Genomic DNA, 15256 nt, shown 5'->3' with positions numbered 1-15256 from the left:
ACCCCAGACTCACCATTCCTGTCAGGTGGGAAGTGATCCCCGCTGCCCCCTGCTGCATGGGGGACTCTTACACAACTCCCCCACCCCCAAAGCCTCAAGGCCTCTGCAGGAGCAATGAGCCTTGGGGCTTTTCTCATTTTTTTTTTTTTCTTAAAGGGCCAGAGCGGGGGGTGTCTGGAGGAGCAGGAGGGGTTCGGGAGGCTCGTGCAGAGCCCCCCATGCAGCGTGGGACAGTGGGGGGCAGTGGGGATCGCCCACCCACCTGGCAGCACCCGGTGAGTCAGGGCTTTTTTTACAGCACCAGGAGCTGGAGCAGGCAAGGCAGCCATGAGGTGGGCTGGGGGAGCAGGCAGGGGATAGGGCCTGGCAGGGGCCTCCCATGGTCCCCTCCCCCAGCCCCCACTTACCATCTCCTAGTCCAGCTGCAGCTCCCTTTGCTGAAGATTTGGAGAGCTTCAAATTGATTCAGACCTTTTAATTGGTCCCTGATTTGATTTGGATTTGGAGATTAGGCCATTGAATCACCACCAGAAGCTTTGCACAGCCCTAGTTGGTATGCTCACTCTAATTCTTTCTTTTCCATTTTATGAGAATTACATTATTTGAATTGGAAGGTCATAAATTCATGATCGCACACCCCAAAAAGAAGTGTTCTGCAGACCAAAATATGTGGCCTCTTTTATGCAGCCCCCCAGAAGCTGTGCATGGTGCCAGAACAGAGGCCAATAAGTTAGTGATTTGGGGGGAAACTTAGTTGCGTATTACGCAGAGTTGCAAATGAAATGAGTCCTTGCATGTATTGCTATTACTCCCTGGCCTTGTAACCTGGATCCTTTTTTCTTGCCTCAGACCATGCATTCTATGTTAGTTGCTATATCTCTCGTCATCTGCCAGAGGTAGTTATAAGGCTCTATAGTCACTCATTATTAGAGACTTCTACTAGCTGGTGAAAGTTCTCCATGTTCCTGTACCAGTCACACTAGAGGTCTTCCATAATGAAGCTACAAGGAGGGAGACTATATCGTTGAATCATGTGACCCCTTTAACATTTTTCTTCCATCTGTTAGTGAGAGGAAATATCCTTGTGTTAAGTCATGAACAGATTCACTAAGCATGCTCAATTTACCCCCTCATGTTATTCTTATAAATTTTAGGTGTACGCGTGTCAAGATTATAAGACTGCTTCTGAACAGAAAATACTGCCTTAAAATAAAAAAGTTATATCTATCTCAGCAAGTTTTGTGAAATTAAATTGACACTGACTGAATACCTTAAGTTGTAATTTTTCAGGGTTTTTTCTCCTAAGATTCTAAAGTCTGGGCCTATTTTGAAACTTAGGACAGTAAACTACATGAAAGTTGAGTTTGACAGAAAAGTGTTTCAGCAGTTTTCTACTGGAAAATATTCAGGATCAATTAGGAATTTGAAAATTATGTTTTAGCAACAAATGGTGTTTTGAGGTAGTTTCCTGAAAACACTTTCAAAACTTTATCTTTTGCTAAAAATATAAAGATTCTTATGCTGTTTCTTCTATAACTGTTTCCTAAATTGGCTGGCTTGTTTCAGTTTTCTCCTTTAATGCTTTCCCTTCTGCATTTCCAGTTTCTTCATATTTTTCTCAACCTAATCAACTGTTATTTTCCTCTTGAAATGCTAATATCCAAGTATTGATTGCTTTTCTTGCAGCTAATTACTTTATTACCGTGTCTAATGGTGCTAAGTTGGTTTTTCGGCCAGGAATTAGTTACTAATTAGTATTCACCATTCTCGGATATCTTTGCCCCACTCTCCTCCACATCACCTGAGAAAGATGGTGCCAACCCTGTTTGTCTGTCTCTGTTTCTCTCTCCAATATATCTATACACCTCTTTATAATCTCATAATGTATTAGATAAATATCAGGCCTCTTGTTTTTGCTCAGTGCCTAAGAACAAGTCAGCCAAGATACATTTTGATCACTACTCAAAATTCAAGTGAAATTAGATTAGTTACTCCTGTTCTACTACATGAGAACTAGTTTTTCTTAAATGCATCCTGTGATTCCAGTTCATTTATTTTTCCTTGCTCAAAGGGATTTTCAGTCCAGTCCCAACCAGATTTCTTTAATGGTACTGAAGGTTACATGTACAGAGTTTTCAAAATCTTACCCAAAATGTTATTTGGTACAGCAAGAGAATAGTCTTATATGAAATCCAAACTTGTTAAAACCTCTTTAATAATTCAGATACATGTTCAAATTGAAATTTTAATGTGTGAGATGAACAGTTTCCTGTTTTCTATTAATTGCATATCCTATTGTACTGATCAAAAATATGACCATATTCATTCAGTTTTTATTTGTATTATATTAAGTTTAAGGTGTGCTATTTCTCTCCTATAAAGTTTAGAAGAAATGGAAGAAAAATATCAAAACAGGGAATCAAGACCAGAAGATTTGCAGCTTATTGCAGAACTGAAAGATCTGATTGCAGAGAGAGATCAACTCATAAAAAAACTGATTGTAAGGTTTTTGTTTGCTTTTGTTTTTTTTGTTTTGTTTTTACATATTTTAAGTTTTGCAGGATATAAACATGTCTGGGGAAAATTGTTCAAAACGGACTTAATATGCACATGTTAATATCCCAGTGACTATAATGGAGCTGTCACAATTAGTAAAGTTAAACATATACATGAACTTTTGCAGGATTGGGCATGATACTGTAAACTGAGGAACTGGGACCTACAATTTTCAACTGCTTTTCAAAACAAGTATGGAAATGCCCATGCACTAATCATTAGGCTTTGGGGCAAACAAGAGAGGGTCCTCCTTCCCCCATGTTTGCTGAGCAGCAGTTTTGGAACTTTTGCTCGGGTTCATGTGTACAGAATCATGTACCTGCTTTACCAGAGCACAGCTTCCTGCACATGCTCAGTAGCTGTGCAAATGCATAAGCATGTATAGTAAAATCACTTGCTGTAAGTGTCCCAAATGGCAGCTACGTGGCTTGGATAAGTGCAATTTGAACATATACAATGAAATAAGATTCTGTCCAGAGTCTCCACATCTCTTAAATTAAATCCACAGCAATAGGATATTCTGATGTTCCTGATTCAGAAACAAAAATTGAAGACTGAGGTTCAGAATAGTTATCTGGTTATAATTTAGACAGTACAAAAACTAGAAATTAAGTATTCTGAGTCCTTGCCTATGTGTATAGCCCACCAGACTATGTTTCTTAAGGGTGAAATAAAACCAGCAGAATCCTATAAATGTAAACTATTTGGTATTCCTTTAATTGCCTGTGGTATGCTATAAACATACATTTTAAATAGAAATGTAAAGGAATTCATAGAAATATAGGTTACTTCTAAAATATTTAGAGCTAATTATGTTTGAAACAGTTTTTTATACATGGATGGTTTTTAGCTAATTGCAAATGCATGAACAGAGGTTCTAATTTCTTGCTCTTCTTTGTTAGGAGGACAAAAAATTCTATCAACTGGAACTGGTTAACAGAGAGACTAACTTCAACAAGGTCTTTAATGCAAGCCCTAACGTTGGTGTTATTAATCCACTGGTGAAGGTATGCTCCACAAGCTTTATTGCTAAAATGAAAAATAAGTCTAAATTAATGTATGGTAGAAAAATGTCTAGAGACCAAACTTTGAATGGTAGTGTTGAAGTGATATTGTAGTCTTGATGGCCCAGAAAATACTTGAGACGGGAGTTTTTTGTGTGATACCTGTTATCCCAGCCATGCAGTTGTTCCAGTAGATTTAGGCAAGCTTTCAGGTATCATGGTGCTGTTCCTCAGGTCTTTGGGAGAGAAGCAGGCACAGCAGAGCTAAATAGATAAATCAATAAGAAATAAATAGTAACAGGATGTATGATAAATGATCTGGTAGCCAACTGACAAGAGAGCCGTAGTAAAAACCTGATGAGTGAAAAGCAGCATCATTTCAGTAGGTTGTTATCAAGCATGAAATGAAGAGATTAGCAGGTATCAAGTAGATTATAATGGACCATGAAGTCATATCAGTGGTTCTTAGTGTCCAGGAAACTAAAGAGTTTTTGCTTCCAGACTCATCTTTTGAAGGTGTTTTGTAAATTTTTCTTGAACATGAAAACTGTGAGGTCAGACAAGAAGTGATTATTCTGTGAAAAATGTTTTTCTGCTTGTGTTCTGGTGTCTCTGGCCTTTATCATTTTTGAGCAATAACTCTATCTGGTACATAGTTTTTGTCTAGTTTCACTCGCATAGTTACCAGGGCTAGGGACAGACATTAGACATAAAGTGGTTTAAGTGATAAGAAACTGATTTCAACCTGTAACAGAACAGATTTTCGGTACACATAAACCAGTTTGAAAATGGCTGAAACCAGTTTGAGATGAACCTGGTTGAATGTAGCATCAGACTTAACTGATTTGGGTCAAACCATTTTATGCAATGTCTGTCCCAGACCCCTTGCTGGTTTAAGTTAAATCAAACTCCCCCAGCGTCCCAGCATGTTTTCTGGCTGGGCAGAGCTCTTGGCTCCACAGCAGGGCTAGCCCCTCTCCTCTGCTCCCTGGCTGCAGCTCTGGCAGAGACTGCAGGCATCTGCCAGCTCCCCCACTCCCCTCCCCATCCTCTCTGCCTTACAGACACCTCTCAGCATTAGTTAGCAGACCACATCCTGGCTATGGTCCATGTTGTGGCAGACGGGACAAAGACAGAATCAACAGGTAAATGGTAATGTCCTTCTGTTGTATTCTTAATGTGGTGATAAACACTGTATTATCAATTGCCTGGTCAGGAGGGTGGGAACCCCTCCCTAATCAGAGCATCCTGTTGGGGCCTGGCCACCCCTTCCTCCTCTGCTCAGTACTGTGGAATAGAAGAGAAGGCTGCTCTAGCTTCCCCTGGCTTCTAGCCTGAGCCACTGCAGGCATGTGCCTGCATATCTGGGATGTCTGTCTAGTTACAAACTGATTTAGTCTAGCCAAGTTAGACTAACCTGCAAAGAATTAATCAATTCAGGTTCAGGCGTTTTGAATGTCTGTCCCTAGCCCATGAGGGCATTTAGTGTACTAGATGAGGTATATCACATTCCAGGATAGATATGTATATGATCCATAGATTCTGATGGTTTTATTGTGGGGAGTGTTGCATGTTGTGTTAGTAGAGATGAGTTGACAGGTCTTGAACTTGTTTTGAGACAAGCTTGGGTCCCTTTTGGTTCCTTTTGAACAGTGGGGAGTTTGGTTCTGATAATGAGTTGGGCAAGGTTGGGAGGGTGTCTGAAGGCTAGGAACTGAGAGCAGTTGCAGGCTTAGTGGAACTTTGTCGCTCAAAGTATGGTCCTTTTCAAATATAGGTTGTAATTCTGATGACCCTTTTTATTGATTTGAGTGTGGGATAATAGGTGGCAACCAAGGGTTGTTAGTCAAGTTTTTTTTCTTGTATTGTAGGAGATTATTGCAGGGCATTTAGATAGTACACTCAAAGATACAGTCTAGTTCTCTGCTGGAGTGTGCTGGGTTGCTGGGTAAAGACAGTTTTCAGTTTGTCAAGATGCGTCTCATAGGTATTCTCAGAGGAAATGCCATGGTACATAAGGGACTGACCATAGAATACTGCTTACATAAGTGTGGTCATCCGTGGGAGGTTTTTTGGTTGGATTTTTTTTGGGGGGGAAGGGGGGGATTGTGTTATCTAGAAAGTGGATGTTTCAGTGAACGAGCATTTCAGAGAGAATTTGATTGAAGGGTGGTACTTGTTAAGCCGGTGGTACAGGCCATTATGCAAGTCCAGATAATAAAAATGTCATACATGCAGTGCAGGTATAGTGCAGTTTTGGTGGCGAATTTTTCTAAAAATTTCTCTTCCAGGTGGCTCATGAAGACATTGGTATATTGTAGAGCTATCTTTATGTGACTATAGCTGTACCCATGGTTTGGAGGAAGTGTCAGTTGTTGAAACTGAAGCTGTGGCTGAGGATGGAATGAATGAATTACGCAATATGTTATGGTTGCAAATACGAGTGTAATCTATTTCCTTATAGGTATTTCAGGCAGGCAACTGTGCCTTCATGGTGTGGGATCTTAGTGTATAGGCTGATGCCATCCATGGTTGAAGTACGGTCTTCTCAGGGAGGTGATTAATGTTCAGGGACTTCTTGAGGAAGTTTGTTGCATCTTGCAGAGAATTAGCTCTTTAAGTGACAGGTGGTTTCAGGATGGTTTTTATGAATCCTGATAGCTCTTCAGTGAGGATACCACAGTTGGATATGATGGGTCTGCCAGAGTTACCTTTGTAAATCTTTGGGAGCATATAAAATGTTCCTGGGGTAGGAGAGTGGGCAATTAGTAGAAGTATTTTTTTCCTGAAGCTAGTCTGGAAAGGATTTAATAATATTTTCCATTTCCTGCATAAAAATGGATGTGGGGTTCTCCCAAGGATCTTTATAATAGTGTCAGAGAATTGTCTGTTTGGCTTCATTGGGGGCATCCAGACAAGTGCGCATGTGCATCTTGCAGTGTCTCAAACCCCTTTGGAGGTGCTGCAAGACTCATGTTTAGGAACAAAAAAAACGTTCCCTGCACTGCATATTTGCAGCGCAGGGGCAAAATTAGACCCCTGAATATCCAGGGGTCAAAAAAAAACATGCCGCAGAACAGAGGGGCAAGGCATGGTCCCAGAGGCAACCCTGGAGTTGATCCTAAAGGAGAGATGCTCTGGTTTCTGGCCAGAGCATCTATGTGGTGCTCCTGCTGCCTCCAGCACTGTCAAAGGTAAGTTAGAGACATGGCGTCAGGTATTTATGGGTGTGGGTGGGTGTGAGGAGTGGCAGGGGGATCTCAGGAGTGGAGGGGGTTGTTAGAGGCTATGGGTAGTGGCAGGGGGAGTTGAGTGTGGCGGCAGCTGTTGTGGGAGTGGAGGGGGTTGTCGGGCTATGGGTAGTGGCGGGGGGGAGTCGAGAGTGGCGGCAGCTGTTGTGGGAGTGGAGGGGGTTTTCAGGGGCTATGAGGAGTGGCACAGGTTGTCGGGAGAGTGGAGGGGGTTGCAGGGAGTGGTGGATGGGGATGTGGAGGGGCTTGAGTAGGGGCTGCCACATGCCTGCCCTCCCACGCAGCCCCTGAGGTGCAGGCAGCATGGCTGTGGCTGTGCTACAGGCACAGCGGGCAGTAATGTGGCTCTGTGAAACCTGGGCCATACATGCTGAACGGCCCCGGCCCTGCCCGCTAGTGCATGGCCTTGGATGGGCTGGGCTGGATCCATTCAGCATGTACGGGGCCCAGGTCACAAAGCACCACATTGCCACCTGCTGTACCTGCAGCAGAATCACAGCTCCATACCCCACTGGCCCAACCCAACTGATCTAGACCAGGCTGCACAGCTAGCATGCATTTGCATAGGAGCCATGCCTCCCAGACCTGCCCATCCCACTCCAGTGCAAAGCCAGAGCCACACCAGGCCAGGTCCCACTGTGCACGTCCTCCTCGTAGGCACCATGGGGGAAGCAGCACTGCTACCGGAGGCAGGTCCTGGCGCAGTACGCAGGGATAGCATACTGAGTCAAGCCAGGTCCTGCCAGCACTGGGGCAGCTCGCACTGCCAGGCCAGGGTGGTTCCACAGTGGCAGGACTCAGCAGAGTGCACAGGAACCGTGTGTCGTGCTAAGCCGCATCCTGCCATCATAGAACCAGCTTGGCCTGGTGGTGCGAGCAGCCTCCGTGCCGGCAGGGCCTGGCTCTGCAGGACACAGTCCCCACAAGTGGCAACTGCCCCCCACACTGGTGAGTGGTACCAGTCTTCAATGAGTGGCACAGGCAGTGCCGACTCTGAGCTGCTCAGGACCATGCTGCACCGTGGGGGGATTAGCAGCAGCAGGCTCTGAGCATCCCACTCCCGCTGCTGCTGCAGGAGGTAACTTGTGGGCCCTGCATGAGAGGGGGGGGCTGTGGCCCTGCAGGGTGCCTGGGATCCTGCAGGGGGAGCTGTGGCCCTCCAGGGTGGAGCTGGCACCCTGCAGGGGGGGTAATCCTTGTGCTGTGTGGTGGGCCTGCACCCTGTGGGGGCCAGGGGACACTCCTCCTGAGCAGCTGCTTTACAAGGTCCCCCCACAATCACCCCACACCTAGCCACACACTGACCCATATCCCCCAATATCTCTCCATACCCACCCACACACCTTCCCCAACACCCCTTCTCACGTTCCTCCTACAAACCCCACATTCCCCTATCACCCACCCATCATGTGAGAAGAAAACCAAAAGCACACATCAACACACAGATGTTTAGAATTAATTTTATTATAAGAGACACTGGTAGACTTCCAGATTGCTTTAACATTGTAAATATATTAATAAAGCATTGCCCAGCTGATCTCTCCCTCTCTCTATGTAAGTGGTCTTTTGTTCTAATTGTGGAAGAACATGAATTTTGGGGGTATTTAAATAAATGGATTTGGGATGCTGCTGTAGCAGTCCAGCTGACACAAGGGGCTAGTGTCCCCAAATACCAATTGGCCAGGCCCCAGAAGCTCCTGAGAAGGAGTAGGTCTGAGCTGCTTGCTAGGGCAAGTTTTTATATTGCTGAGGCCAACAAAGGGCAGCTTTTTACACTGGTAGGGCCAGGACAGGTGCTGGCCCCAGGGTCTAGCTCCCCCAGCTGCAGATCCAGGAGGAGCCAGGCAGGGTTATTTTGCCAAGTGCCACAATTTGCCCCACACCAAAGTACATGTCCGGGCACATGAAGGACACATCTGAGGGGCACAGTTGTGCTGGCAGCAGGGGGAGTGTGCTGCCAGTGGTGGGGTGATGAGCAGTGCCTTTTTGTAAGAGGTGCGGTGCATGTGCACCCCCATACACCCTCCATGTGTCTCCTCTGCCTGGGCACATGCACAGAGGCAAAAAGCCCCAGCTCAAATTTGCACCACTTCTATTTGAGCTGCTGCAAGCTCACGTGCTTGCATGTGTGGACATGCCCACTGATGTATTTTTCATAGACATTTGGGCTGGAAGGGATCCTGGAGGATCAGAGTCCAGGCCCCTGCCCCAGGGGCAGGAAGTCAGCAGGGATCATAGGATCCCAGCAAGATAAGCATCCAAATGCATCTTGAAGGTATTCAGAGTGGGTGCTTGAACTTCCTCTGGCAGCAGCCTATTCTAAACCTTGTGGGCTCGGACAGTAAAGAAGTTCTTTCTTATGTCCAGCCTGAATTGGTCATGGCGGAGTTTGTGTCATTCAATCTTGTCATCCCTTTTGACAATTAAGGATGAAAATAGCTCCCCCTTTGACTGCTGGTTTGGTTACTGTTTCATTGTTGGATCTTAGGAGCTGCACGGCTTTTGTCTCTGAGATATAGAGACTGTGGTGGTCCTGGCTTTTGTTGAGAATTTCAGTGTTAGCTTTCTAAGGAAGCAGGAGCAGGAATGGAGCAGCAGCAAGACCGTTCAATTTGTCCACCAGCCACACAAATGTAATCAACAGCAATGAGTCTTCTACCCCTTCCCTGAAACATGGGAAGAATGTAGTGTGTAACAGGGAGAAAAGGACCTCTCCCAGGCTTAGGAGAGAGCATAAAAACCCCAGGTGTAATAGGAGGAGCAGTAGGAAAGCATGGGGGGGAGCAGAACTGATGCAGGTATAGGAGGGCAGATCAAGCATTTTGCAGGCCTGAACTGATAAAAGTTGCACATTAACCAGTTTAAGTGATCAGAAACTGGTTTAAACCTGTAATAGAACAGAAGTTCTGTTCATAGAAACTGCTTTCAAAATGACCAGAACTGGTTTAAGATAAATCTGAATGGATATAGTATCAGACTTAACTGATTTATGTTAAACCAGTTTATAGAATGTGTGTCCCAGATCCCCTCCTGATTCAAGTTAAGTCAGTCATCCAGCATCCCAGGATGCTTTGCAGCCCTGGGCTGCAAGCCTGGATTAACCCTTCAGCAGGCCCTAGGCAAACAAATGTGTGGGCCTTAGGCCAGCTGAGACCCCCATCCCTGCTCAGAGCTGCCACTTGGAAGCAGCCACCACAGCAGCAAAGCCAGGAGAGAGGAAGGGAAGCGGACAGGGCAATTCATTCTGCCTGGGCCCTGCCCCCACAACTCGGGGACTTAGGCAAGTGCTTAGTTTGCCTATGTGTTAATCTGGCCCTACGGTGCTGTGCTGCCTGCTCTGGCAAAGTAGTTCCAGGCCTTGCTCCCTTGCTTTAACAGAGCTGGGGCAGTAAAGCCTCTCTGCTCCCTAGCTTCTGCCTGTGCCTGGCAGCCTGGAACAGGGCCAAGCCCTGAAGGACCATTTGAGGGGTGGGAAGGAGGAATCCTCTCTCTGCACCAGGGGTGGGGGATCCCCTACTGAGGCTCAGGGATCCAGCTAGGGGGACAGCAAGGGATTGTGTGTGTGTGGGGGGGGTGCTGGGCAGCCAATCAAGGATGAGCCCTGCTCACCTGCATTCAGGTATCCTTGGCAGTGGCCAGCAGGCTGGGGGTGTGCTGTGACTGTCTCTAATTAGCCTAGAGGGTCAAAGATGTGCAGGTGAAAGACATTTTGCACCTTCTTAAAAAAAAAAAAAATAAATTATTGTACTTTCCACATTTGAGGGGTTGGGCCCATTGATTATCACACATGCAGGGAAATGGGAAAGGGTTAAAAATTGAGAGAGATTAAAGGGCAGCATATTTTTATAAAAAAATCATGATTTGGGGGATATCCAATTCCTGATTTTTTGACACCTTGATGTTGGTAGAAATGATGTCATCAGTATCCAAAGGATGCTGCTTCTCATGACTCCTGCTGGCTGTCTCTGTGCCTTCTTGGCAGTTTGTTCTTCCTCAAACTTATCTGGCAGCAGGAGAAATGGGACAAAATGGACCCTAGTGCCCCCAGAGCACTCCTACATGAGTTAAGATTTGAACCCTGGATCTAGTTCACTAGCTCATAACTAAGCAAATAGTGGGGAACTTTCTTTTTTAAAAAGTGGAGATGGAAACAGTCTCTCTCATTTTCCTGAACCGTATTGCCATTTCAGATCAAGAATATTTCCCCGTTTCTGCACTGTAATGTTTCTTGTAGGTTCCTAGTTCTCTCATACAATTCGCAGAGCCCAGCAGCTCTACCAGCAGCAAAACAGCTTGCCAATCTAGGCACTACTGAATTAAAAAATCTCACAGTAAATGCTGGTGTGCCACAGTTCTAGAAAACTAAAAAACACAAGGAATGTAAACAGGATGTTAGCTTTGAGTCTAGCAGAGACAGATACACAAACTGTTTGGAAAGTAGCTTCAAAAGTTTGGAAGCTTGTCGCCTGATTGCATCTGTGAAGTTTAAATATCATGGGCATGAGCTGGCATTTGAGGGCAAGGAGGGGTGGGTAATAAAATGTGAAATACTTTGCAGACTTCTGTAGCTTCAAATTCCTATATTAATAATTCATATATTTTGGACCTTTAAGGTCAGAATGATATCAGATTTAAAACCTGTTAATAATTAAAGTATACCTAGAAATTGAATTTTTTACTATTGCATAGCAGCAATTCAGATTCATTATAATATCAGTTTTGAGTCTCAAATTTAAATACATTACTCAAAAGAATTGAAGATATAACACAATCCAGAAGCAAAAAGGGGAGAAGCAAAAACTAATATTAAAGTAATAAACTGCAAGAGATAAGATTCAAATGTCCAAAGTTATTTTTTTCCTTCTCCCATATCCATCTTTCATTTATTTCTCATTGATATATTTTCATTTACAACAAAAGATAAAGAAATAAGTTTGGGAATGTACTACACACAGCATTAGGAAAATAACATTGTGAAAATATATCTGCGTAGGCTTTTGATCTTTAAATTCTGATTTAAGAAATCAGTATTTAGGGGATATTCCACATTCCCACTTCTGCTAGATATATTTTCATAACTTCGGTCTTTTAATCCCTCGCCTCAAAATCCATTTCCCTCCCCATCTCTATTTTCTGTGGCTATATTTAATACACCAGCCTCCTATTACAAAATTACTTGATCTACAATGATTATGAGGCTGTATCATGTTATTCACTATTACAGCAAATTTTTTTTACATCTGTATCCAACTATAGAGCAGCTGTTCTGGAGTGAAATAGCTGTGTATGCAGTCCATTTGCACACTTCAGTGTTGTGGACAAACAAGAGATAAACTCAACACACAGTGGGGGGAAAATGAGCATTATTGTCAAATGCATTGTTAGAGTTTCAGTGGGCAGCAAGCCGAGGAGTTCAATGGGTGATGTCAGTAGGAGAAAACAGCAGCTCTTGGCCAGTTAAAGACCAAAAGTTCAATTAATAAATGACCTTGTCTGCCCCCTCTTGTTTGTTGTTCTTCTCTTATTAGGGAATAAGAGAATAATGTTGCACATTACACATAGCAGGTTTTACATGCTCTTAAAACATGAGTGACTGCATGTTCAAGCAGTGAAACTCATGCTGACTGCGCTCTTACAGCAAAGTTAGGACTTTTCATAGAAGGAGTATCTTGAGATTGTGTTAAGAAACATGTGTTCAGCCAGTTCAAGACTCCATTGTGATGCTGGGGCTGGGACCAACAAATCGGTGAGTTAAGCATGTTAGGGATAATAGTAAACATTACCATGTAGCTGCTCAGAACGTGTTGTATCTTTAGTTCTGCCCAGATTTAACATGTACTGTCCTGTGCATCAAGACCCTGGCTTTAGTAAAATATAAAAAGCAGAAATTTGAGTAACTAAGCTTTGTACATTGGCATATTTTCAGACAGTGCTATTGCAGCATAACTGATAACGTCTTAAATCTATGCAGCATATTTCTTTGAGAGTACATAGTCAGGTTTTCTGGGGCTAAATAATATTTTGGAAGTCATGAAAGTGTTAACTGTAATTTTGCATATCCAGAATCCTCCGATTGCAGAATTCCAGAGCCCTAACATATCTATACCTATACACACACTTACTTTTCTAAGCACTTGGATGCACGGTGTTAAAGGAAATATGGACTTAAAAAAAAAATCCCATGAAAAATGAACCATCTCTGCATAAAAAGATAGTTCAGTGTAAATATTTGAACCACAGCTGTACCTTTTTTATATACAATTTCCTGGTATTGTCACTCAGCTGTTTTAATGCATGCATCATTACCTCTTGTTGTTCAGCAGAGTGCTTGAGTAATCAAAGTGTATGGGACTTAGGGTACGGACAGACATAATATTAGTTGCTCTATAAATGTCCTTATAGCGTTGCCAAAGTTGAGTGGACAGACTTGCATGCCCCTGTAGCACTACAAAACTGTTGCTGGATGGAAGAGCAAACTTTTCATATGGTTACAGGTTACATGTGGATAGTGAACCTTAACAAAACAAGGAGTCTCTTGTGGTGTAGTTACACATTACAACTAGCATGTGCTAACTCTATGGAAAGTTAACACGTTCTGTGAGCAGTCACATACGGAGTGTAATACTCTCTCCAATGTGCATAGCTCAAACCTGCTGCTGGAGGGCTGCCTGGTCTGCCCCATGCCTGGTCCAGCCTGATGGTTGTTTCAGCAGTATAGGCTCCAGGACTGAACCCCTGTCAACCCCGGTCAGGCCCACATCACCCCTGGAAGCCCAGATCAAGCCCCCAGTACCCAATAGCTTTATACACGTTAGGGCTGGAAGGGACCTCAAAGATCATCAAGTCCAACCCCCCTGCCCCAGGGGCAGGAAGTCAGCTAGGGTCAAAGGACCCCAGCAAGATAAACATCCAAGTGCTTCTTAAATAAGTCCAGAAAAGTCATGCTGTAGAAGGCAAGGGGCAGAGGAGCGAGAGGGAGAGAGCAGAGAGCTGCCAGGTAGCCTGGGAGCTCAGCAAGGGCTATGCAGCCTCAATATGGGTGCAGGGGGGCAATGCAAGCCTGATCTGGGCCATTGAAAAGCTGCAGGGTCCATGTCCCCTATCCCACATCTGCACAGTGGCTCCCACCCTTCTTTTCGCTCCTTTTCCTGCCTTAATGTGTGGACACTCCTGTCTTGAGAGAATTTAACACATTTGAAGAGTAACATAACTACATCCTTGGTCTTCCAGCATGTCACAGTGCTCTGCTCCACCCTTTCTTTCCAAGGTGGAGAGTCAGTGAGCCTTGCATCTCATTAACTGCTCCCTACACCATTAGTGAGGGTGGCAGACTGTCAGTAAGCATACTGTAGCTCTGAATCTCCCAAGGACTGCAGCAGGCTACTTGACAGGCTCCACTGCCCAGTGGGAGGGAGAGAGAACAAAGCCATGGGACCAAGCATGCCCCTCCCTTCCCCCATTGCACCCCATGGCTGGAAAGCATGCTGCTCCATGCCTGCACAGTGATTTTGTAGTGCTCCAATGGGATGTTCTGCAGGGGAGGCATTTTATCTGTCCATCCCTATATTACCATTTTTAGTAGTAGCATTACAATTTTAGTAGAGCTTCAAAGTGCTGCAGCCATTGTAGCACTTCAAACATTATGTCTGCCCACAGCCTACTTTAATCCTTCCAAGACAGGGTTGTTCAGCTGACTGCATGCAGGCTGCATATAGACCACAAGGGCGCTATGGCCCCTGGGCTCCCCAACCCACAATCCCCTCCTCACTTTAGCTGCTGCTGGGGTCTCCCCAATTCAGTTCCTCTCTCTCTCTGGAGCCAGGGCAGGGCACCATGGGACATTGGAGACTATAGTGCCAGAGGAGTTGGCAAACAATGGGGTTGTGGGGGCCACCTGATCACCTACCTGCCTATGCCATGCCAATGGAGCTTGCAGTAAGAGGGTGGGTGTGCATAGCTCCTACTGGTGCAGCCCCTGTGGTGTGTGGCTCCTGGCTGCTGAGTTGGACAGTCCTATTCTAAGATAATGATCCCAGTGCTAAGGAGAGCTGGATTCTATTCTGCACCATTCAAGTCCCTAGAAGTTCATTCATATTTTAATTTGTAACACCTCATCCTAAGACTGAGTCAAAAAAAAAAAAAAATTCCCTTCTCCCCCCATTGTATTAAGAGGTATGCAGGGGACTTGAGCAAGCTGACATAGGTGCCTCACTCCATCAGTGCACCTAATAAGGGGAATAACAACTGACCCTTCTCTTCCCATCAGTTTTATATTGACTTTTATTTACAAAAGAGAGGGGGGGGGGAACCATGACAAAAAAAAATCCCACTTCGGAGCAAGTCAGTATTGCTCCTTCCAGTAGCTCAGATCATAGGGATTGTTTGTGGCAAGTGTGTGTGTGTGTGTGTGTGTGTGTGTGTGTGTGTGTGTGTGTGTGTGTGTGT

General features: G+C 44.6%; 1 protein-coding gene across 5 annotated transcripts in view; it reads left to right on the top strand.

The window, feature by feature from the left end:
* FAM184A (family with sequence similarity 184 member A) overlaps positions 1-15256 on the top strand; it is a 202726-nt gene that overhangs the window by 172140 nt on the left and 15330 nt on the right. For 4 of the 5 annotated variants that reach the window (XR_002101670.1, XM_019537968.1, XM_019537967.1 and 1 more), the window contains 2 exons: positions 2383-2500; positions 3459-3563. Coding sequence is in view for 4 of the 5 variants with exons in the window: in XM_019537968.1 (XP_019393513.1) it covers positions 2383-2500; positions 3459-3563 (223 nt within the window). In the remaining variant the exon portion in view is untranslated. Of the gene's footprint in view, positions 1-2382; positions 2501-3458; positions 3564-15256 lie in introns of those variants that run through there. The other variant, XM_019537969.1, reaches the window with a different exon arrangement.

Source organism: Crocodylus porosus, unplaced genomic scaffold, assembly GCF_001723895.1.
Source record: "Crocodylus porosus isolate Cpor-Errol unplaced genomic scaffold, CroPor_comp1, whole genome shotgun sequence".
NCBI lineage: Eukaryota > Metazoa > Chordata > Crocodylia > Crocodylidae > Crocodylus > Crocodylus porosus.
This window is presented reverse-complemented; position numbering and strand designations above follow the sequence as displayed.